The sequence below is a fragment of the Tachyglossus aculeatus genome, chromosome 11 (assembly GCF_015852505.1).
Source record: "Tachyglossus aculeatus isolate mTacAcu1 chromosome 11, mTacAcu1.pri, whole genome shotgun sequence".
Taxonomy (NCBI): Eukaryota; Metazoa; Chordata; class Mammalia; order Monotremata; family Tachyglossidae; genus Tachyglossus; species Tachyglossus aculeatus.
The window spans coordinates 46,274,071-46,296,807 of record NC_052076.1 but is presented as its reverse complement, the minus strand read 5'-3'; the positions used below and the strand labels follow the sequence as shown (position 1 = coordinate 46,296,807).

Below are 22,737 nucleotides of genomic sequence, written 5' to 3'. Positions count from 1 at the left end.
AAGAAAGGAAGACCAACAGGTACAGGCAGAGGTGGTCAGAGGGAGGCAGAGATTTTTCCAGGCATAGAACAGGTAAGAATAGAGAAAAGTGTTTCACAAAAAGGGATCCCATCAATGCCCTTTCTGAGGAGAGCCACCAAGTAAAGGGAACACGAAAAAACCCAACTTTTTGATCTGGATGTGGAACTGCGGCACAATCCCCCAGCTCCCAGGCCCTGTGGTGCAGAGGAGGAGCCCCCTTTTCCTGGAGACAGGGTGGCTGCAGGGCTCAGATCACTCATTAGCCCGGCCTGAGACTTTCTGGGCTTCACCTCCCTTGATTAGATTATACAGTCCTCAAGGTCAGGGATCATGTCTAATCTTTGAATGTGTCGTTCCTCCCCTGCCTATCGCCAAGGACGGTTAGGCACCCTGTGGGAGCTTAAGAAATGTTGTAGATGTGGATGGGGATGGAGTCCACCACCTCTGTTATATTGTACTTAAGCAGTGTGGCTCAGTGGAAAATGCCCGGGCTTGTGAGACAGAGGTTGTGGGTTCTAATTCCATCTCTGCCATTTGTCAGCTGTGTGACTTTGGGCAAGTCACTTAACTTCTCTGTGCCTCAGTTACCTCACCTGTAAAATTAGGATTAAGACTTTGAGCCCCACGTGGGACAACCCACTTACCTTGTATCTCCCCCAGAGCTTAGAACAGTGCTTGGCACATAGTAAGTGCTTAGAACAGTACTTGGCACATAGTAAGCGCTTAACAAATGCGATCATTATTATTATTAGTATTACTTACCCAAGCACTTAGTAGAGTGTTCTGCACACTGTAAGTGCTCAATGAATGCCATTGATTGAAATACCTGTTGATCTCCAATAGGCTCTATCTTTAAAGAAGCTGAAAGTGACCTTGGACAAGTCACTTAACTTCTCTGTACCTCAATTATCTCAACCATAAAATGGGGATTAAGACTGTGAGCCCCATGTGGGACACAGAATGTGTCCAATCTGATTATCTTGTATTTAGCACAGTGCTTAGCGCAGTGCCTGGCACATAGTAAGTGCTTAACAAACACCATAAAAAAAGAAGCTACTCCTCATCACCCTCCTTGTCCTCAGCTGGGCCCACCTGTGGCCTGAGAGGGCCTGCTGTGGACAGGCTGGGCAAGCCCCATGGCTACTCAGGCAGGTCAGCCCCTGAAACTCCTCACCCTGGGCTGCAAGGCTGTCCATCCCCTCGCCCCCTCCTACCTCACCTCCCTTCTCTCCTTCTCCAGCCCAGCCCGCACTCTCCGCTCCTCTACCACTAACCTCCTCACTGGGCCTCATTCTCGCCTGTCCCACCATCGGCCCCCGGCCCACATCCTTTCCCTAGCCTGGAATGCCCTCCCTCCACACATCTGCAAAGCTAGCTCTCTTTCTCCCTTCAAAGCCCTACTGAGAGCTCACCTATTCCAGGAGGCATTCCCAGACTGAGCCCCCTTTTTCCTCTCCTCCTCCCCATCCCTCCTCCTTCCCCTCCCAACAGCACCTGTATATATATTTGTACAGATTTATTACTCTATTTTACTTGTACATATTTACTATTTATTTTGTTAATGATGTGCATATAGCTTTAATTCTATTTGTTCTGACAATTTTGACACCTGTCTACATGTTTCGTTTTGTTATCTGTCTCCCTCTTCTAGACTGTGAGCCTGTTGTTGGGTAGGGACCATCTCTATATGCTGCCAACTTGTACTTCCCAAGTGCTTAGTACAGTGCTCTGCACACAGTATTGCTCAATAAATACGATTGAATGAATGAAAACCCAAAGAGGACCTTCCAGGCTCGGTGAAATGGAAGCAGCAAATCACACGGTTCAAGGTTGATTTAACTCTCACACCACTGTGTCTGGAGGGGTTGGGGAGGGCTGGGATGAGTCCCCGGGGAGGACACATGTTTAACACTGTGTGGTTGAGGCAGAGGGTGTCGCTTTAAGGGCCCGGCCCACCATGCAGGCGGACACGGTGACTGGGCCCAGAGCAGTGACCCCGACGACCACAGACAATACCAACCCTTCCTGTAGATCACCGAGTTGGCTTCAGCTTCGCTGGAGACCAGAGGGAGCCTCGTCAGCCAGCAGTGCTCATCACCCAGCAGCAGGGTCAGGGGCGGGCTCTGTCAACAGCGGAAACATGGGAAAGAGGGAGAGAGAGAGACAGACACACACAGAGAGTGCATGGGTCAGTGATGTCACCGTCACATCCCTCTGCCCCTGCCAGAAACAAAGTGAGCTCAGGAAAACAAGGGGAATGGCCCAGTGCCCTTTAACCTACTTCAACACAACTTTTGGGAGCTTTGTGGAGGTTGGAGGGACACTGGGGGAGGAACAAGGGGCAGGGAGGAGGACAGGATCATGGTGATGGGGGTCTTCCACATGTGACAACATTTTTGGAAACAATGGACTTTTTGGACTTTCCCTTCATGGTGCTCCAATTCCCTCTACTCCAAAAGGAGGGGGATAAAATGCCTCCTCCAAGTCCCGAGGATCAATGGGGAAATGAACGGAAAGGACTTTGAGACCCAGGGAAGAAAATGGCACCCAAACTAAGGGCCCTCTTCGAGAGGGGAGCTCATATAGTAGGGCTGGGGGGCCACAATGCCCATCTGCCTGAACCATAGCAGAGTTCTTCAGGTCGGGTGACATTCAGCCACCTTCGTACCGAGCGGGTTGCATTCCCAGTCCCACAGGGCCCCTTCCCACACAGCAAACGTCTGGGAAGTCATTGACAAGAGCCTTTCCCAACAGAAATCCTCACTGGAATGGCTTCCTTTCTGGGGTTGGGGTGGAGTGGCCCAGTCCTGGAATTACAGTACTGCAGGACAGCTGTCTGATCCTTGGGGGTTTCATGCCACCTGAGTAGACTTGGGAGTTCATTACCTGAATATATTAGCATTACAAAAAATACTGCCCTGAAATTGAACTCCAGCTTTCCATTTAAATTCTGTGTGCCGCCCATGATTTTTCCCCCCTATTTAATTTCCAAGAAATCAGACTTTCCCCATGGCAGTACTACCTGGTATATTTAACATAAACCCATTTTGCTTTACATAATTTTTTTGGGGGGCCTAGCATGTGGCAAGAATTAAATGGATTAATATTACATCACTTTAGCTGTGTCACTTCTTCAGTCCCTTCTTGCTAAATTCTCACTTGAACAATTTCAACCATGTAAGTAACCAGTCTTCTAGACTGTGAGCCCGCTTTTGGGTTCTCTCTATGTTGCCAACTTGTACTTCCCAAGTGCTTAGTACAGTGCTCTGCACACAGTAAGCGCTTAATAAATACGATTGAATGAATGAATGAATGATCATGTTCCAGTCCAGAGGCTGGGGCATGGCCCAGGTGACCCCTGAAATCCCTCCTGGCCTGAAGATTCTTGCTGCCATGGGAAAATGTACTTCTGGGTGCACTTGCAGATGCACTGGGGTTGAGTAAAGTGGCTCCATCATCATCATCGGCAGCAGCGATGTTTATTAAGCACCTACTGTGTGCTGAGGGAGTTTGCAACAAAATTCGAAGATAGGGCGCTTGGCCTCAGGGAGTTTACAATCTCAACTCTGTGCGGGGTGAAAATAAAATATTGAGGCTGGAGAGGTGTTGGTTAGGCTAGGTCAGCTGGGTGAACCCTTGGGGAGCAAGACTTCCAGTTGGAGGGTGTCTTGGGGTTCAGAGCAGGAGCAAATACACACAGGAGGATGAATGAGGGCAGGACAGGATGGATGGCTTTACGCCCCCATTGTGATCCAGTCCTACCCTAGGCCTGTCACCCCAGCAACGCCCCCCCCCCCCCCACCTATCCCCTGTGGAAAGAAGTGAGGCTCATTGTGCCCCTCCAGCAGACTGATTGACAGACTTGTTATTTCCTTCGCTACAACCCGTAGGGTCTCCGCGTCCTCTAGGCACCGGAAGCAGAGGAAACATCAGTCACGTAACCTCTCACCTCGGCGGAGCGCTGGGGGGAGGGTGGGGGGAGTGTGTGCGTGTGTATGTGACAGGCAGCTCTGGCTGAGCACGATCTGCCAGATTCGCCCCTCCCTCAGCCCCACGGCACATATGTACACATCCATAATTTATTTCTATTAATGGCTGTCTCCCGCTCTAAAGTGTAAGCATGCTGTAGGGAGGCAACGTGTCTACCAATTCTGTTCTATTGTACCCTCCCAAGTGCTTAGTACAGTGCTCTGCCCACGGGAAGCACTCAATAAATACGATTGGTTGAAATATGATGGATAAGGAGCCTGCGGGCTGGGGATGGGGCAGAAGGAGAGGTGTGAATTCTCCTAGAACCTTCCAATTCACCTAGGTCCAGGCAGCTTCTTGGACTTTGACCCTGCTGAAGGGTTGTGGGATAGGACAAAGTACTTCAGAAATCATCAAGAGCACCATAACTGCGAGTCAGAAGACCTGGGCTCTAATCCTGATTCCTCCACTTGTCTGCTGTGTGATTTGGGGCAAGTCATTTAACTTCTCTGTGCCTCAGCTCCCTCGTCTACAGAATGGGAATTCAATACCTGTTCTCCCTCCTACTTAGACTGTGAGCCCCAGTGTGGGACCTGATCGTCTTATATCTACCTCAGTGCTTAGTACAGTGCTTGACACACAGTAAGGGCATAACAAATACCACTATTATTATTATTGTTGTTATCAAAGAGAACAGGAATTTGGTTAAAAAAATCCAGCTACTTTTCAGCTACCTTCTTGGTCTTTATTCTTCACTTCATCCTTCCATCTCTCTCTTTCAGCTTAGCAACCTCCCAGATGAGGTTGTAGCTTGATAATAATAATTATGGTACTTCTTCAACACTTACTATGTGCCAAGTACTGTGCAAAATGCTGAGGTAGAAACAGTATTGTCAGGTTGGATACAGTCCCTGTCCGCATGGGGTTCACAGTCTAAAGGGAGAACGGGCATTCTAAACCCCATTTTATAGATGAAGAAGCTGAGGCAAAGAGAAGTCAAATGACTTGGCCAAGGTTGCACAGCAGGCAAGAGGATGAGCCAGGATTGGAACCCAGGTCTCCTGACTCCCAGTATTGTGCTTGTGACGGGGCTGCGGCCAGGTGATGTGGGCCAGTCAGAGACCGCGATCAGATTTCTTCAGCAATTTCCCCAACGTCACCTGTGGCCACACTCTACGTTAAATGGCAGGAAAGGTCTCCCCCATCCTCTGCTCCTCCAACAGGAAGGCAACATGTCTTGCCTTGCAACTTTGCTAGGCAGGTTGGATGACTGTGGGCACCTGCTCTGCACCTGCTGAATGGGGTCTGCAGTCAGACAGACAGAGGAATGTTCCCAGGATACCTTGAAGTATAGCTTCAAAAAGCGGGCTTAGCTGTGGCTGCTGGGAAAAGAGAGCAAAGGGAAATGGGAGTGGAGCTATCAATAAAATATCAAAAAACAAGTGGCATAGTGGAAAGAGCCCGGGCTTGGGAGTCAGAGGTCATGGATTCAAATCTCGGCTCCACCACTTGTCAGCTGTGTGGCTTTGGGCAAGTCGCTTGACTTCTCTGGGCCTCAGTTCCCTCATCTGGAAAATGGGGATGAAGACTGTGAGCCCCAGATAGGACAACATGTCCAAGACTGAACTCCTTGTCTTCCCTCCCAAACCCTGCCCTCTCCCTGACTTTCCCATCTCTGTTGACGGCACTACCATCCTTCCCGTCTCACAGGCCCGCAACCTTGGTGTCATCCTCGACTCCACTCTCTCATTCACCCCTCACATCCAAGCCGTCACCAAAACCTGCCGGTCTCAGCTCTGCAACATTGCCAAGATCCGTCCTTTCCTCTCCATCCATACTGCTACCCTGCTCGTTCAAGCTCTCATCCTATCCTGTCTGGACTACTGCATCAGCCTTCTCTCTGATCTCCCATCCTCGTGTCTCTCCCCACTTCAATCCATACTTTATGGGGCTGCCCGGATTGTCTTTGTCCAGAAACGCTCTGGGCACGTTACTCCCCTCCTCAAAAATCTCCAGTGGCTACCAATCAACCTATGCATCAGACAAAAACTTCTCACCCTTGGCTTCAAGGCTGTACATCACCTCTCCCCCTCCTACCTCACCTCCCTTCTCTCCTTCTCCAGCCCAGCCCGCACCCTCCGCTCCCCTGCTGCTAATCTCCTCACCGTGCCTCGTTCTCGCCTGTCCCGCCGTCGACCCCCAGCCCACATCATCCCCCGGGCCTGGAATGCCCTCCCTCTGCCCACCCGCCAAGCTAGCTCTCTTCCTCCCTTCAAGGCCCTACTGAGAGCTCACCTCCTCCAGGAGGCCTTCCCAGACTGAGCCCCTTCCTTCCTCTCCCCCTCGTCCCCCTCTCCATCCCCCCATCTTACCTCCTTCCCTTCCCCACAACACCTGTATATATGTATATATGTTTGTACATATTTATTACTCTATTTATTTATTTATTTTACTTGTACATATCTATTCTATTTATTTTATTTTGTTAGTGTGTTTGGTTTTGTTCTCTGTCTCCCCCTTTTAGACTGTGAGCCCACTGTTGAGTAGGGACTGTCTCTATATGTTGCCAACTTGTACTTCCCAAGTGCTTAGTACAGTGCTCTGCACACAGTAAGCACTCAATAAATGCGATTGATTGATTGATTGACAAACTGTTCACCTTGTATCCCCCCAGTGCTTAGAACTATGTGCTTCGCACATAGTAAGCGCTTAACAAATGCCATCATTATTATTATTATTAAAAAATACAATAGCTGCCCCAGGGCCCCAGCCTATTGATTGATCAATAGCTTTGGCTCAGAACATAGAAAGCGTCCCAGATGCAAAGGTCAGGACTGCCCCTTTGGGGTTCTTTGGGACAATGGGTGGGGGTAGGAGGGGCTTCTCTGGGCTAGAGGGTTGGGGCAGGGGTAGGGGCAGGGCTGGAAGTGAGGAAGCCTGAAGACACTTGGTTCCTAAACCAGGCTCATTGTGCGGGTCCTTAGAGAGTCATCTCATCTCCCTGGGCCTCAAATCCTCCATCTAAAAAGCTGAGAGGAAAATGTCACTTCTCCTTTCAGGTACACTGTGAGGATTAGCCAGTCGATGTCTGGGAAGTAGGCTGAGATCTTCCTTCTCAGCAGGATGCAGAAAACAAGAGGCTCTCATCTCAGGGATGCCTGAGGTGGCTTCAGTAGAACGCAGGGGGTTGGACTCGATGACCTCGCTAAGCTCCTTCAGGCCCTGAGATCCTACAAAAGCAGCATGCATTATTTGGGGGAAATCGTTTGAAGGGAAAAAAAGTCTCCCTTCAAAGACTGTAGTTAGTCCCGGAGCAGGGAACACCCAAGAGAAGATAGCACAACTGCAGATGACCAGGAGGCAGAAGTGAGTGCATGCATACATACAAACACACACACTTCCCCACTCATCCCAAGAGACTGTCACACTGGGTGAGCAGGGTGTAGAACAGGCTTCCACTCCTCTCGAAAACACCTGGCACTGGGGGGTCAGTCCCCTGGGTCCCTCCTGGCCTGGCCCGCAGCAGTTCCCAGTAGCGGTTTGTGTCTGGCCTCAGACCATCTCAGCCTTCATGTGTCTCTAATGAATATTAATGAGTGGAGGAGGGTAAAAAAAAATTAATCTGCCTGATCCTTCGATGGCTGCTGCGGTAACGATATGAAATCTAATTATTCGTCCCAATATTTCTAAACCCTCAAACTGAGACTGACAGTCTCCCCGTCGGTTTAAGGCTTATCACTCCAAGGAGCAGAGTGTTCACAGCTTGATAAAAACACACGCGCACTCACAACTTTTGCTGATGGTGCAGAAACACTCTTAATTTTTCTGTGTATGTTCTTAAGGAGGAAGAAGGGGGCAACTACATCTCCAAGGCAGCTTCACCAACCGATGCCCCGTTTTCTTTTAGTTGTAAGGGACAGTGGCTTGGCTGGGGAAGGAGGGGAGGTGAGGGCAGGCAAGGGAGGCTTTGGGGAAGGGGAAGATGGGGGCATGAAGAGAGACCAAATAATGCTATGGGAATCCAGGGAACCTCTTTCTTTTGACTTTCCTCCCCACTTCTCATAGGAGATGGGGCTGGTACCTGTCTGAATTGGGAGTGAGGCACATGCTTCCCACCCCAGCCTGGGAAAATAATCACTTCCCTGCTTCCAGGATGAGGGAAAAGAACTGCATTTTGACTTGGGCCGAGCTTTGGCTTTCAGTTTTGAGTTATTAAACCTTAAGTGGATGAAGCACTGAGAAGCAGCGTGGCCTAGTGGAAACAGCACAGAATGGGGAGTCAGGTGATTTAGGTTCTAACCTTGGCTTTTCTGCTTACCTGCTGTGTGACCTAGGGCAAGTCATTCAACTTCTCAATGCCTCGGTTTATTATCTGTAAAATGGGAGTAAGATCTCTGCTCTCCCTCTCTCTTAGACTATGAGACTCATATGGGACCGGAACGGTGTCCCATCTGATTATCTTGCACCCACCCCAGCACTTAGTACTCTGTTTGGCACACAGTAAGCACTTAGGAAATAATCAGTCAATCAGTGGCCTCAATTGAGAGCTTACTGCGTGTAGAATACTGCACTAAGTGCTCAGGAGAGCTCAACAGAGGGTAAGTAGACATGGTCCCTGTCCTCAGGGATTTTATAATCTAGTGGGGGCCATTATCATTGTATAATAATAATATATAATATAGTACCTGTATTTTATAGGATATATTACAGGTTCTATATTGTGTAATATTATAATAATTATAATACAATGTTTGCCTATTTTAAATGGAAACGAGAAGCAGCATGGCCCGAGGAACAGTGTGATCTAGAAGATAGATCATGGGCCTGGGAGTTGGAAGGACCAGGGTTCAAATTCAAATCCTGACTCCACCACTTTTCTGCTGTGTGACCTCGGGCAAGCCACTTCACTTCTCTGTGCCTCAGTTACCTCCTCTGCAAAATGGGGATTAAGACTGCGAGCCCCACGTGGGGCAGGGACTGTGTCCAACCTGATTAGCTTTTATCTATCCCAGCTCTTAGTACAGGTCATGACACATAGTAAGCGCTTAATAAATGTCGTTAAAAAAAATGTGAGCAAAATCCAAGCCTCAGTTACCTCATCTGCAAAATGGGGATTAAGACTGTGAGCCCCACGTGGAACAGGGACTGTGTCCAACCTGATTAGCTTTTATCTATCCCAGCTCTTGGTACAGGTCATGACATATAGTAAGCGCTTAACAAATGCCGTTAAAAAAAACTGTGAGCAAAATCCAAGCCTAGGGCAGAGACTCTCAGAACTTCAGCAAAGCCTGGTTAACATAGACCCAAGGGGTCCTGAAATTTTGCACGTACAAGCCTGGGGCTGGATTTGAGGCTAAGGCTAATGAGGAGCCAAGGGGAGATAGAGGAGCTGCTCAGGGCTTCCCTGGTTGATCTCCAGGGTTTTGGGGGCAGATTCAAGCACCCAGATAGGGCTCATTTGGGCTGGAACATACATTTGGATTTTCCTTCTATAGCCCTGATCCCCTAGGCAAAAAGAGGGGATAAAAGCAAGTCTGGTATGATTGCCCAGTGGACTTACAAAATGCTGTACTTATCAGGGAAATCCTGGGGCTCTCTCAATGCCTCCGTCCGCCCCTTCCCCAAGACAAGGCCAGACCCTTTCATCCTTGGCATTGTTATTACTTGAGACAGGTTGTCAGCCTGCAGGCTGGTGATCCCAGTAGCACTTGTTACTCTCTGGGGCAGCCAAGGTATGCTAATCCCACTGCCCACCCTCTTCTTCCTTCTCAGCATCCTTCCAAAGCCCCAGGCTGTCCTTCTGGAGGGCTCCCACCAACCGAGCTGGACACGCTCCAGATGGCCCCGGGCTGGGGGAAACATAGGGAAGGAAAGGAGGGCAAGGTCTGGTGGACCCCAGGGGAGGGTGGGTGGGCAGAGGAATCGGGTCTTCAGTTTGGCATTGTAAGGATGCCCTCTGCTTTGCATTCCCCAGGACGGACATGGCCGGCAGTGGCCTCAACCAGCCCCGTGCGGAGCGGCTGGAGGGGAAGTCGTACTAACTGTTCAAAAACACGAGTCTATGACTCCCATGGGGAAAGCACTGGCTCCATGATAAATAATAACCAAATAACCAATAAACAAACCTTTAAGTACTAACATTTTGCCTAGGAATTTAGAATTGCTGTGTTTAAGAGGGAGTTTCCTACAAGCCAATAGCATACCAATGAGGTCTTAATTTGTTCCCCGGAACTTTAGAAAAGAGCTGTTTCCTCAGCGGGGTAAACTAGTCTGTCCCCAGTTGATACACAGCTGGCCCTCAGAGAAACCAATCTTTAGAGGGGGCAAGGGCCGGGGGAGATAATAATAATAATAATAATAATGATGGCATTTGTTAAGTGCTTACTATGTGCAAAGCACTGTTCTGGGGGGGTGGATACAAGGTGATCAAGTTGTCCCCTTGGGGCTCACAGTCTTAATCCCCATTTTCCAGATGAGGTAACTGAGGCTCAGAGAAGTTAAGTGACTTGCCCAAGGTCACACAGCAGACAAGTGGTGGAGCCGGGATTCGAACCCCTGATCTCTGACTCCAAAGCCCGTGCTTTCCACTGAGCCATGCTGGATGCCGAGCTGTGGAGAAGCAGTATGGCGTAGTGGCTAGAGCACGGGCCTGGGTGCTAGAAGGTCATGGGTTCTAATCCCAGCTCTGCCACTTGTCTGCTGGGTGACCTTGATCAAGTCACTTCACTTCTCTGTGCCTCAGTTGTCTCATCTGTAAAATGGGGATTGAGACTATGAGGCCCAGGTGGGATGGGGACTGTGTCCAACCCAATTTGCATGTATCCATTCCAGTGCTTAGTATAGTGCCTGGCGCATGGTAAACCCTTAACAAATATCACAAGTACTATTATTAATAGAGACACCGGAAGGCAGACCCGTTGTCCGAGTCTGCGGGGCTGGGCCAGCTCTACCACTCAGGGCCAGGATCACTTCCTTACTTAGTGCAAAAATGGCACTTTGGGCCACTTATCTGCACCCAATGGGAAGCCCAAGCAGCCCGGGAATAACCAGTGCCAGGTGGCCCACACAACCAACCCTACCCTGCCCTCGCGACACACGCATGGCCACTGTCCATCAGACTGGTCAAGGAAGACTCCCGGGAGGACCAAGGTGCCTGGCTCCTCATCCCTGGACCCACCAAACCCACAGTGGGCCTGGCTGGGGGAAAGTGTTGGGGTCAGGAAACAGATTTTGGTTTCTGGCTTCCTTTGGGGTTGGTCTGAATAGTGAGGGGCTGCTTATTTATTTTTCCAATTCTGAACAATCTTACCATAGTGGCTTCTTTCTCGGGGAATGCCAAAGGACAGCATTCAGAGCCCTTCCCCGCCTCCCGGCCCCCTGCCAGTTCCCCGCGGGGTTGGGAGTGGGCATGAAGGAGGTGAGATGGGAAATGAGCTATTTTTAATTTCCCCAGGTATGCTTTCTGCCAAAGCATATGAAGTCATGGAGATCTCCTTGAAGGCCCCACTTCCCAGTGCCCGCAACCTTCAGCAGTGGCGACCAGAACCCAAAACAGCCTCCTTTCAAGTTACAGCTCGCCACGGGGCTGAGCGAGAAATCATGGCCTGAAATCTACCCCCCTGCCAGCAGTCATGCCTGAATACTATTTCTCCGTCGGTCCGACCCCCAGACCCCTGCAGGGAGCCCCTTATCCTCTGCTTCTGCCTGGGCCAAGCCACAGGGTGACGGGCTCTTTAAATTTTCCTCGTGGATCTGAGAACCCTCCTTGTTTTTCCCTTAACAAAGAGGTCAGTGTCTCAATTCTGCACTCGCCCTGATAACCATCAGAAACTCTATCTCCACCGCATCCGCTGTTACAACTTTATCTGGGGCTGCTCCGAACCCTCACTGTACGTCTCATAAAACAGCATCAAAAAAAAAAACGGAGGGGGACTGGGGGGACGGAGGGCCCTGCTGGTTTATTAATTAACTTAACAGAGTTGGAGGGCCGGAGGGGGCTGGCTGGAAGGGGATGGGGCTACCTCAAGCTCTTGGGCTGCTGACCTGGGGATGGCAGGAGGGCAACTCACCCAGGGATGGACTCGGGGTTCCTTAGAAAACGGGAGACCACTTCCAAAACCACAGCCTCGACTGCTCCTGGCTCCCCTTCCCCCCAGGTGAAGCCAGGAGGGGCTTCCCTCCTTTCGTCCCAGGGAGCTTGGCGGGCTCTGGGCCTGGGCCGTGCCCCAGACGGACTCCGCAGGCACCACTAGGTCTGAGGGAGAAGGGAGGAAACTCTTGTGTCAATGGGAGAGACCCTGAAAGAAAAACCGACGGGTTCAAGGGAGGGTCACGTCCGGGGTAGGACACAGAGACGAGACTCTTATCCCTTGGCTTATCCACTCGGGAGCAGAGGGGCAAGGGAGGATCAGGGGCTGGCGGCGCTCTGGGTTTCTCAGATCCACCCCCGGATGGTGGTATCAGTGAGGTGCTGTTCAGCCTCAGACAGTCACCTATGGGATCCTGAACTTTGGTTTGGCTAGCAGCACACAGCGCAAACGCTATCTGGGGTGCGTGGAGCCCAGAGGGTGGGGTGCAGGGCATTTTTGAGAGTGGCAGAATCCAGGACCCAGGCTGGGGTCCTACCTAATAATAATAATGATGGCATTTATTAAGCACTTACTATGTGCAAAGCACTGTTCTAAGCGCTGGGGAGGTTACAAGGTGATCAGGTTGTCCCACGGGGGGCTCACAGTCTTAATTCCCATTTTACCGATGAGGTAACTGAGGCCCAGAGAAGTGAAGTAACTTGCTCAAAGTCACACAACAGACAATTGGTGGAGCCGGGATTTCAACCCATGACCTCTGACTCCAAAGCCTGGGCTCTTTCCACTGAGCCACACTGCTTCAACTTCACGGTTTAGGATAGGAGGTGGGTGAAGGAAATGCAGTGGGACTGAGCAGTGGACACCCTGACTCTCCCCTGCCCACCCACCCCATAACCTGCTCAGAATCACGCTCACGCTCATCCGTGCATGAAGCTTTTTCTAGGATGGGATCTGGAGGCTTTCGGGGTGTTGGGCATTGCCTGTTCTCTCACCCCATTAAACTGTAAAGCCCCTTAAGGGCAGGGAAGGTGATTGATATTTACTCTGTCATCCCCAAGTGCCTCATTAAATGCACTTCATGGATTCTCTATTTGTGCCTGGCCTGACTGACTTCCAAATAAAATCCTCCATTATGGACCCCAAGACCAGTGCAGAGGGCAGTGTTAAATGCTGAGTGGCCCAATGCCTTCCCATCCACATTGAAGTAAGCCAGGGCTGACGCCCATACTGCGGCCAGGAGACAGCACAGAGCTGAAGCGGAGATCTGCCAGAACCTGGACAATGATGCAAAGGAAATACCTTCCTTGCCCCATTCATACAATGAGTCCCGTATCCTTGCTCCCTGCCCACCTACTGCGCCAGATGTGCGGAAGCATGAGCTCTGAACTCCACAGAGGGAAGAACTTAGGAAAACACTGAATATTATTGTTAGCAATAACAGAACTTGAGAGCCTGTGGGGATTGGAGTCCAGAACTACCGGGGTTAGTAATGAACAAAGCTTGAGCCCCTGGCCTGGATTGCCCCAGTCTGAGAAATGAAGGGGGACAAGGTAAAGGGGAGCTACGATCCCCTGTTTCAGCCTTTTCTGACATGGTGGGGGAGGTCCCAGTAGGTAAGGTAAAGCCACTAAAAATGTGCAATGGAAGCATGTATGCGTGGAAGTCCAACCACTTGTGGGATTTGGGAGTCTTGGCTTGTAAGCTCATTGTGGGCAGGGAACATGTCAAATTTTGTTGTCTTGTACTCTCCCAAGCACTTAGTACAGTGTTCCGAATGTAACAAGTGCTCAATAAATTTCCACTGATTGATTGACGTACCGGGCCTGCAGCCTGGGCTGCCCCGCCTCCCCTGGGAATGGAGGCCCCACCTGACCCCAACCATCTCTGCCCGGTTCAGGATTTAACCAAGGGGAGGTCTCCCATCTTTTAGAGCTCTTCCAGCTATTCCAGGAAGTGCTTTCTCCAGGAGACCCCTCGCTTCCAGCCCAGAGCAGCTACATTGCCCCCCGGCAACAACAGGGCTCTCCCAGCGATTCACAGCAACATCACATCCCCACAGCCAGCAAGGGTGCTTTGGGGAAATGGTCCATTCTAGCTGAGAACTGGGTGGTTTAGTTGGACATACGGACCCCAAATTACGGCCTCTCCCTAAAAGAGTTCCCTAAAGCAGGGTACTATGGAGAAGTGCTCTGGGCGGGCTGGGAAAGAGAGGAATTCAGGAACCAGCCGGCTGGCCCCTGGGAGACTACAGCAGCCTGTATGCTAATGCTCAGTAGATGTGTTCTTCAAACTTGATAATCCTGCAGAAGTGGGGCAAGGCTTATGTATATATTTATTATTCTATTTATGTGCATATATCTATCATTCTATTTATTTATATTGATTCATTCATTCATTCAATTGTATTTATTGAGTGCTTACTGTGTGCAGAGCACTGTACTAAGTGCTTGGGAAGTACAAGTTGGCAACATATAGAGATGGTCCCTACCCAACAGCGTGTTCACAGTCTAGAAGGGGGAGAACTATTGATGCCTGTTTACTTGTTTTGATATCTGTCTCCCTCCTTCTAGACTGTGAGCCCGTTGTTGGGCAGGGCTTGTCTCTCTTGCTGAACTGTACTTTCCTAGTGCTTAGTACAGTACTCTGCACACAGTAAGCACTTAATAAATACAAATGATTGAATGAATGAATGAACGATGGAAGGAGATGTTGGTCTGCTCCCCCCAGCTTCCAAGGTCACCCCACTCAGCTTGGTTCAACCTCCTGAGCAGCAGGAGTTTGACTCTTGCATTTCAGTCTCTCAATCAATGGTATCTATCGAGTGCTTACTGCGTGCAGAGCTCTGTACTAAGTGTTTGGGAGAGTATAATATAACAGAGTTGGTGGTCACGTTCCCTGCCGTGACCTTCCAGTCTAGGCACTTGGCATTGATTCAGGGCCTCTGTCTCTCTCCATTCCTCTTGGAGACACTCACTTCCTCCCTTGCAGTGCTCACCTCCAAACAGTCCATGGCTGTTTGACTTTCTAAGATCATCATCAATGGTATTTATGGAGTGCCTACTATGCATACTAAGCGCTTGGGAGAGTGCCGTACAACAGAGTTAGCAGACGTGGTCCCTGCCCATAATGAGCTACTGTTCTGGTTTCCAAACATCAGGGGATGGTGGGAGGGAGGGGGAGAGGGCTCTGCCCAACACCTCATCATCACCTACCTCAAAATGCATTTTATTATTATTTTTATTATTATGGTTCTTTCTAAACACTTACTATGTGCCAAGCATCATTGTAAGCACTTTGGAAGATACAAATTAATCAGTTTGGACACAGTCCCTTATGGGGCTCAGAGTTTAGGTAGGAGAGGGTAATAATAATAATGGCATTTATTAAGTGCTTATTATGCACAAAGCACTGTTCTAAGATCTGGGGTTATACAAGGTGATCAGGTTGTCTCACGTGGGGCTCACAGTCTTAATCCCCATTTTACAGATGAGGTGACTGAGGCACAGAGAAGTGAAGTGAGTTGCCCAAAGTCACACAGCTGACAAGTGACAGGGCAGGGATTTGAACCCATGACCTCTGACTCTAAAGCTCGTGCTCTTTCCACTGAGCCATGCTGCTTCTCTAGGATTTAATCCCCATTTTACAGATGAGGTGACTGAGGCACATAGAAGTTAAGTAACTTGCCCAAGGCCACACGACAGACACATGGCAGAGCCAGGATTAGAACTCAAGTCCTCTGTCTCCCAGGACCATGCTCTTTCCACTAGGCCATGCTGTTCTCATTAATGATAATATTATCTCATTATTAACAAATTGTAGTATTTGTAAAGTGCTTCTGGTGTAGCAAGCACTGTTCTAAACTCTGGAGTTGCTAAAAGATAAACAGGTTGGGCACAGTCCTGGTCCCACATGGGGCTCACAATCTAGGGTGGGTGGGAGAATAAGTACTGAATCCCCATTATGCAGATAAGGAATCAGACACAGAGAAATTAAGTGAATTACTCAAAGTCACACTGGTGGAGCTAGAATTAGAACCCAGGTCCTCTGACTCCCGGGTCCAAGTGCTTTCCATTACACTATGTTGCTTCCCAATAGGTGGAATCTGAATGTCAGTTTCACTGCTGTGACCACTGTCCCCCTCCTGCATGGATCAAGACAAGCTGACCCAAAGATGAAAGTTTTATGCTTTTCCCATCATCATTTTTTAAGACCATACATTTTGTGAAGCCCTGTACTAAGCAATGGGAAGGAAACATGGAAATTAATGAAGACATAGTCCCTGGCTTGCAAGAAAAACTCAATTTAAATTGGTAAAGGGAGGGTGGGCAAAGGGACGGGTGGTATGGGGGGGGAGGAGAGAGGTGGACATGGAAAAGTTTAGCATTAAGACATTAATCAATCAATCAGTCGTATTTATTGAGCGCTTACTGTGTGCAGAGCACTCTACTAAGTGCTTGGGAAGAACAAGTTGGCAACATATAGAGATGGTCCCTACCCAACAGTGGGCTCACAGTCTAGAAGGGGGAGACAGAGAACAAAACAAAACATATTAACAAAATAAAATAAATAGAATAGATATGTACAAGTAAAATAAATATTACCCAGAATTCTTTATGAGGTAGGGAGGGGGCCGGTGACACAAGCGCCATTCTACAGATGATGAAACTGAAGCCAAGGGAGGTTTATAAATAATAATAATGATGGCATTTATTAAGCGCTTACTATGTGCAAAGCACTGTTCTAAGCGCTGGAAAGGGAACCATGGTCAGACACGGTCAGTTTACAACTGAGCTATCCTCAATCCGGGGCCAGCGCCCTCACCACCAGATCACGCTGCCTCTCCTGCTGGGGTTGCAGAAGACCCTCAATGGGTTCTGGGGCCTTTAAGCCACAGCGAGAATGAATAATGACAAGATAGTGTCCAGGACCAGGGTTATCTATTGTGCCAAAGTGGTTCATTAGCACTTGTGAGGTGCTAAATTGTAAGAATGCCTAAATGCAACTTCACCACCAAGAGGCTAAACACACAACCAGATGGCTGGGGATTGAAGAGTTTGTTTCCTGGCCACTTAGGATGGCACTGCTGCTGTAGCTGGAGCTAACCCAGAGCAGCTGTGCGCCCTAGAGTGGCTTGGTCTGGGCCTCACCAAGGATACATTGGCAGGAAGTGCTGGCAGGGCCAGGAAAAAGGAGCCTCTTTAGCTCCCTTCCCCAATGTAGAGTCCATTTTTGGGTGTTCTGGGGTGGCCTCCTCCACCACTCCTTACTGCCTGGTCCTGCCAGGGCATCTGGATATCAAAATTAATAGTTATTGTGGTATTTGTTTAGCTCTTACTATATGCCAGGCACTGTACTAAGCGCTGGGGAGGATACAAGCAAATCGGGTTGAATACAGTCCCTGTCCTGCATGGGGTTCACAGTCTTAATCCCCATTTACAGATAACTGAGGCATACAGGAGTGAAGTGACTTGCCCAAGGTCACAGAGCAAGCAGGCAAGTGTCAGAGCCGGGATTAGAACCCAGGTCCTTCTGCCTCCCAAGCCTGTGCTCTATCCTCCAGGAGGCCTTCCCAGACTGAGCCCCCTCCTTCCTTTCCCCCTCCTCCCCTCTCCATGCCCCCCACCTTACCTCCTTCCCTTCCCCACAGCACCTGTATATATGTATATATGTTTGTACGTATTTATTACTCTATTTATTTTACTTGTACATATCTATTCTATTTATTTTATTTTGTTAATATGTTTTGTTTTGTTCTCTGTCTCCCCCCTTCTAGATTGTGAGCCCACTGTTGGGTAGGGACCGTCTCTATATGTTGCCAACTTGCACTTCCCAAGCGCTTAGTACAGTGTGCTCAATAAATACGATTGATTGATTGATTGATGCCCTGGGACATTGGATGAGGGCTCAGAGGCCTCATGGAACTGTCACATTTCAGGGTCTCCCATTCGCTTCCCGCAGCTTCCCCTCTGCTGCCTCTGGGATGATCTGGGAGCATCTTTCCCGAGGCCCTTTGGAACTATCCATCCCTCCGAAGGAAGGGGGATGACAGGGAGCAATGACAAGTTAAGAGGAGGGAGGGCAGTGCAGGGAAAGGTTCCCCCTCCGCTCCACCCCCTTCTTCCCCTTTCCCTCTTTCTCTCTCCAAACAACGAAGAAAAATAGACTGGAGGGTGATAGTGGCTATCTGGGAGACTGCACCGGCGATTCCTTCCTCAGTTCTCTGGGCAGAGATAGGAAGGGAGGCAGGCAGCAACAGCCGAGCTGGAAATCATCAACCGAGTTCGATAAGGGGCCTGCTGAAATGTTAGCAAAAATATTTAGACAATAAATGAAGTATCAGAAAGCAGCGCATATCTTTAAGAAATCAATCATCTTGTACTGTGTGTCTGGACACCCGGCGCCAAAGCAGAGATAGCCGCCAAAATGGAAAGATAAGGGTTAATCAAGGATTTAATTCTGCAGAGATAAAATGAGGCCCGGGCTTTAAAAAAAGAAAGAGAGGAGAGAGAAAAGAAAGAGAACAAGAGAGAAAGAGAGAGAAGACTTTTACAAGAACTTCAAAGCTTGGGGGTGACTCTTTTTCCTCCTTCCTTGAGCTGTCTTGCTGGGCTTGGGAAGTGCTTCTGATCAATCAATGGTATTTACCGATCACCTGATGTGTGCAGAGCACTGACTATGCTCTTGGGAGAGTACAATAGAGTTGGAAGACCCATTCTCTGCCCCCAGCAAGCTTACAGTCTAGAGGATATGTCATGTACCAAGTCTTTCAGGAGGATAATGCCACAGGAGGATGAAAAGGAGGAAGAGGAGGAGAAGGGGAAAAGGAAAGGGAGGAAGAGGAAGAGGCCCTGGGAGAGATTTGGAAGGAAAGAAAAAATGCTGTGCCAGCTAAACTGCTCTATCCTCCTTGATAGAGTGATATCTGCTTAATGGAACACTGAGTGGCTTTGGGGGCAGGACTGGGGACCCTCGGGGAGGTTGGTGATGGACAGAAGGAGCAATTTGCTCCCTTGAAAGAGACCCCCATCTCTGGAAACACAAACAACCTCTCATTAGCCCGGGGTGGAACTGCAGGAGTATTTTCTTGGGTGACGCTTCCTCTAGGACCTATCACAACCCCCCAGATCACTGACACACTCAGGCAAGGGAAGATATGGGTGTCTGACTATTCCTCTTGGCATTTAAGAGAAATAATTCTGGAAATTCTCCAAGAATTTTGGAAGGGACTTTATGGGCTCAATTCTCCTTCCATTCCTGGGGGGGGGAAAATCAAAAACACGGCAAAAAATCTAGACGGTTCTAGTGGTAGTGATCATACTTGGCTTTCTCTTACAGGTTTTTTAAAAATGGTATTTATTTGTTTGTTTTAGGGTATTTAAGTGCTTACTTGGTGTAGTGGAAAGAGCATAGCCCTGGGAGTCAGAAGGCTGTGGGTTCTAATACTAGCTCTGCCACTTGTCTGCTATGACCTTGGGCAAGTCACTTCACTTCTCTGTGCCTCAGTTTCCTCATTTGTAAAATAGGGATTAAGACTGTGAGCCCCATGTGGGACAGGGACCGGAGCTGAACTGATTATCCTGTATCTATCCTAGCACTTAGTACAGTTCCTGGCACACAGTCAGTACTTAAATACCACAATTTACAAGGGGATGGTGAGCTATGACTAGGGTGGTGTCTTGTCCTCTAGACTGTAGGCTCATTGTGGGCAGGGAACGTGTCTACCACTCTGTTGCACTGTATTCCCCGAAGCACTTATTACAGTGCTCTGCACACAGTAAGCACTCAGTAAACCCCATTGATTGATTGATTGATTGATTCAGGGCTAGACAGACTGCTAAAGTAAAGTTCCCTTTGGCTCCCAGAGGGCAAATTCATAGATACCACCAGGGCTCCAGAAGGGAGTTGTTTGTCTAATAATCTCATGTGGTCTAAGAGAACTGGCCCCAGCAGATCTGGGGATGTGAAAGTGGCAGTGTCAATCAATGAATTCCCTTTTTTGGTATGGGGGAGGGGAAGTTGGTAGAGGTCTCAGAGGGGCAAGATGATTTTTAAATGGCATTTGTAAAGAGTAAAGCTCTTACTATGTCTCAGGCACTGCACTAAGCACTGGGGTGGATAGAAGATAATCAGGTTGGACATAGTCCAGGTCCCACCTGAGACTCACAGTCTTAGTCCCCATTCTACAGATGAGGTAACTGAGGCAAAAAGAAGCTAAATGACAAGCCCAAGGACACAGAGAAGACAAGTGGCAGAGCCAGGACTCTTTACTCCCAGTATCATGCTCTTTCCCTTAGACCATGCTGTCTCTCTCTAATTCCCAGATACCCCCCACCACTGGGGAGACTACAGCCAAGAAGGAATCTCAGAGAGACAATCCCCTGTACACCTAAATAGTACTGGAGAAGCAGCATGGCTCAGTGGAAAGAGCACGGGCTTGGGAGTCAGAGGTCATGGGTTCTAATCCTAACTCCACCACTTGTCAGCGGTGTGAGTTTGGGCAAGTCACTTCACTGTGCTTCAGTTACCTCATCTGGAAAATGGGGATTAAGACTGTGAGCCCCACGTGGGACAACCTGATCACCTTGTATCCCCCCCAGCGCTTAGAACAGTGCTTTGCACATAGTAAGCATTTAACAAATACTATTATTATTATTATTATTATTATTTCCTGGTATGGCAATTATGTTTTTTTGTACTTCTGGGTTATTGATACTCATTTTAGTATTCAGATTTACTTTTCAAAGGAAAACCTCCCCAACCCTTATAGAAACAGACTCATTTTCATACAGAATCAAGAGGGTGGTTGAGATCAGTCCATCATATTTTTTGAGTGCTTACTGTACAAAGAGTACTGTACTAAGCACTTGGGAGAGATAGGCCATACAGCATTATGGATTAGAGCCATGTCCCATCATGTTCAGGATTCTGTCTCTGATGGGGATGCCAACAGAACAGCGTGTTGGTGGTCCTCTTTGATACTCCACTACAAGACTAGGGAAGTGCCTTCTAATACCTTTGACATTTTCGTCTTACTAACCTCATAGTCCAAAAATCTATTTAAACACTCTGAGCCTTCTATAGTCTCTTCGTTTCCCCTCTGGCAACCTTAACTTTTATGTCAAATAGTCCTCCCCAAACTCCTTTTCCATGAATGCATCCAAACTCTTTCTGAGACACTGGGAAGGAACCTGGTTCTTGGGCCACTATATTGCAGCTTCCTTTCTCACCGTGCTCCTGTGCAATCACCTCAGTAGTCTGAGAAATCTGAGGCCAAAGGCCAATGGCTTCCACTCACTGATGCGGAGCAGGTATCAGATAACAGGACAGTCTGGAAGAGCCACACAGATATCAGAACGCAGTTACAACGATGCAGATGCCTGCTTGGCCAGAGGGGCAAGGGCCAATTAGATCTCTTTCGGAAAGGCCAGTTCACCACTTTCTCTGAATGCTCTCCATGGAAATCTTGAATGCTGCCAAGGATTCATGGGCATGAACTGATTCCTCCAATTTGCAGGAAGCCAGGTCGCTTGCTCAGGAGACAGAGCTCCCTTAATCACTATGCTGAGCAGTGCCAGCTTCTCTCTGTCCCTGCCTATCACTCTCCATCTCTCTGTCTCTCTTTCTCCCTCTCCATGCTGGACAAGGCAGAAATATTTTAGCTTCAGGAATGACCAGAGACTTCAAAGGTACTGGGACCAAGGTGCAATTGGATACTCCAAAATTCGGATAACCGAACATAACTGGGTCTACCTATCTTGGATGAGCATCATGGCCTAGTGGATAAAGCATAAGCCTGGGAGCCAGAGGACCTGGGTTCTAATCCCACTCCACCACTTGCCTGCTGTGTGACTTTGGGCAAGTTATTTAACTTCTCTGTGCCTCAGGTACCTCATGTGTAAAATGGGGGTTCGATCCTTGTTCTCCCTCGAATTTAGACTGTGAACCCATTTGGGAGAGGGACTGTGTACAACATGATTAACTTGCTTCTTCCCCAGTGCTTAGTACAGTACCTAGTAAGGGCTGAACAAATACCCTAAAAAAATTTTGTTTGTGGTTCAAATTAGGTTTTCAATTATCCAAATTAACCTTGCTTCATATAGTCAATCATTCAGATAACTAAGGCTTGGAAAATAAGCTTTCCACCAAACTGGCTCATGGCTCAGGCCTAGAGCAGCCACTTATAATAAACCATTTCCTTTCAAGATTACAGGGTGCAACTTTCTTGTATGGATCTGGGATTAATCAATCAATCAATGGTATTTATTGAGTGCTTACTATGTACAGAACATTATATTAAGCACTTGCGAGAGTTCAACATAACAGAGTCGGCAGACATTTTCCCTGCCCACAAGGAGTTTACATCTTATAGGACTGGATTAATAAACCACAGGGAACAGAAATCAGGAATTTTCAAGGGCAGGGGTGGAGGGGTAGGTACAAATTCAGTTTCCACTCTGTAGTACTCTGGGGTTGGGTTGATGCTGAAAAGAGTTTGATGAGAGAAAATCAGGGGGTTTGTGAAAGGTGTGGGGGTGGAAATGTGGGAGGGTGCTACAGATTGGCATTTAAAATTTTCAATCTCGGACACACCCCTGGATTCTGAAACGACAAGCCGCAGGTAATACAGCTCCTGCTGGGGTTTTGTAAGATATCACAGGTC

General features: G+C 48.6%; 1 protein-coding gene across 1 annotated transcript in view; it reads right to left on the bottom strand.

Moving 5' to 3' along the window:
• ZFPM1 (zinc finger protein, FOG family member 1) overlaps positions 1-22,737 on the bottom strand; it is a 203,376-nt gene that overhangs the window by 22,276 nt on the left and 158,363 nt on the right. Inside the window, 1 exon segment of the mRNA XM_038753764.1 lies at positions 2,042-2,144. Within this exon segment, the coding sequence (XP_038609692.1) occupies positions 2,042-2,144 (103 nt within the window).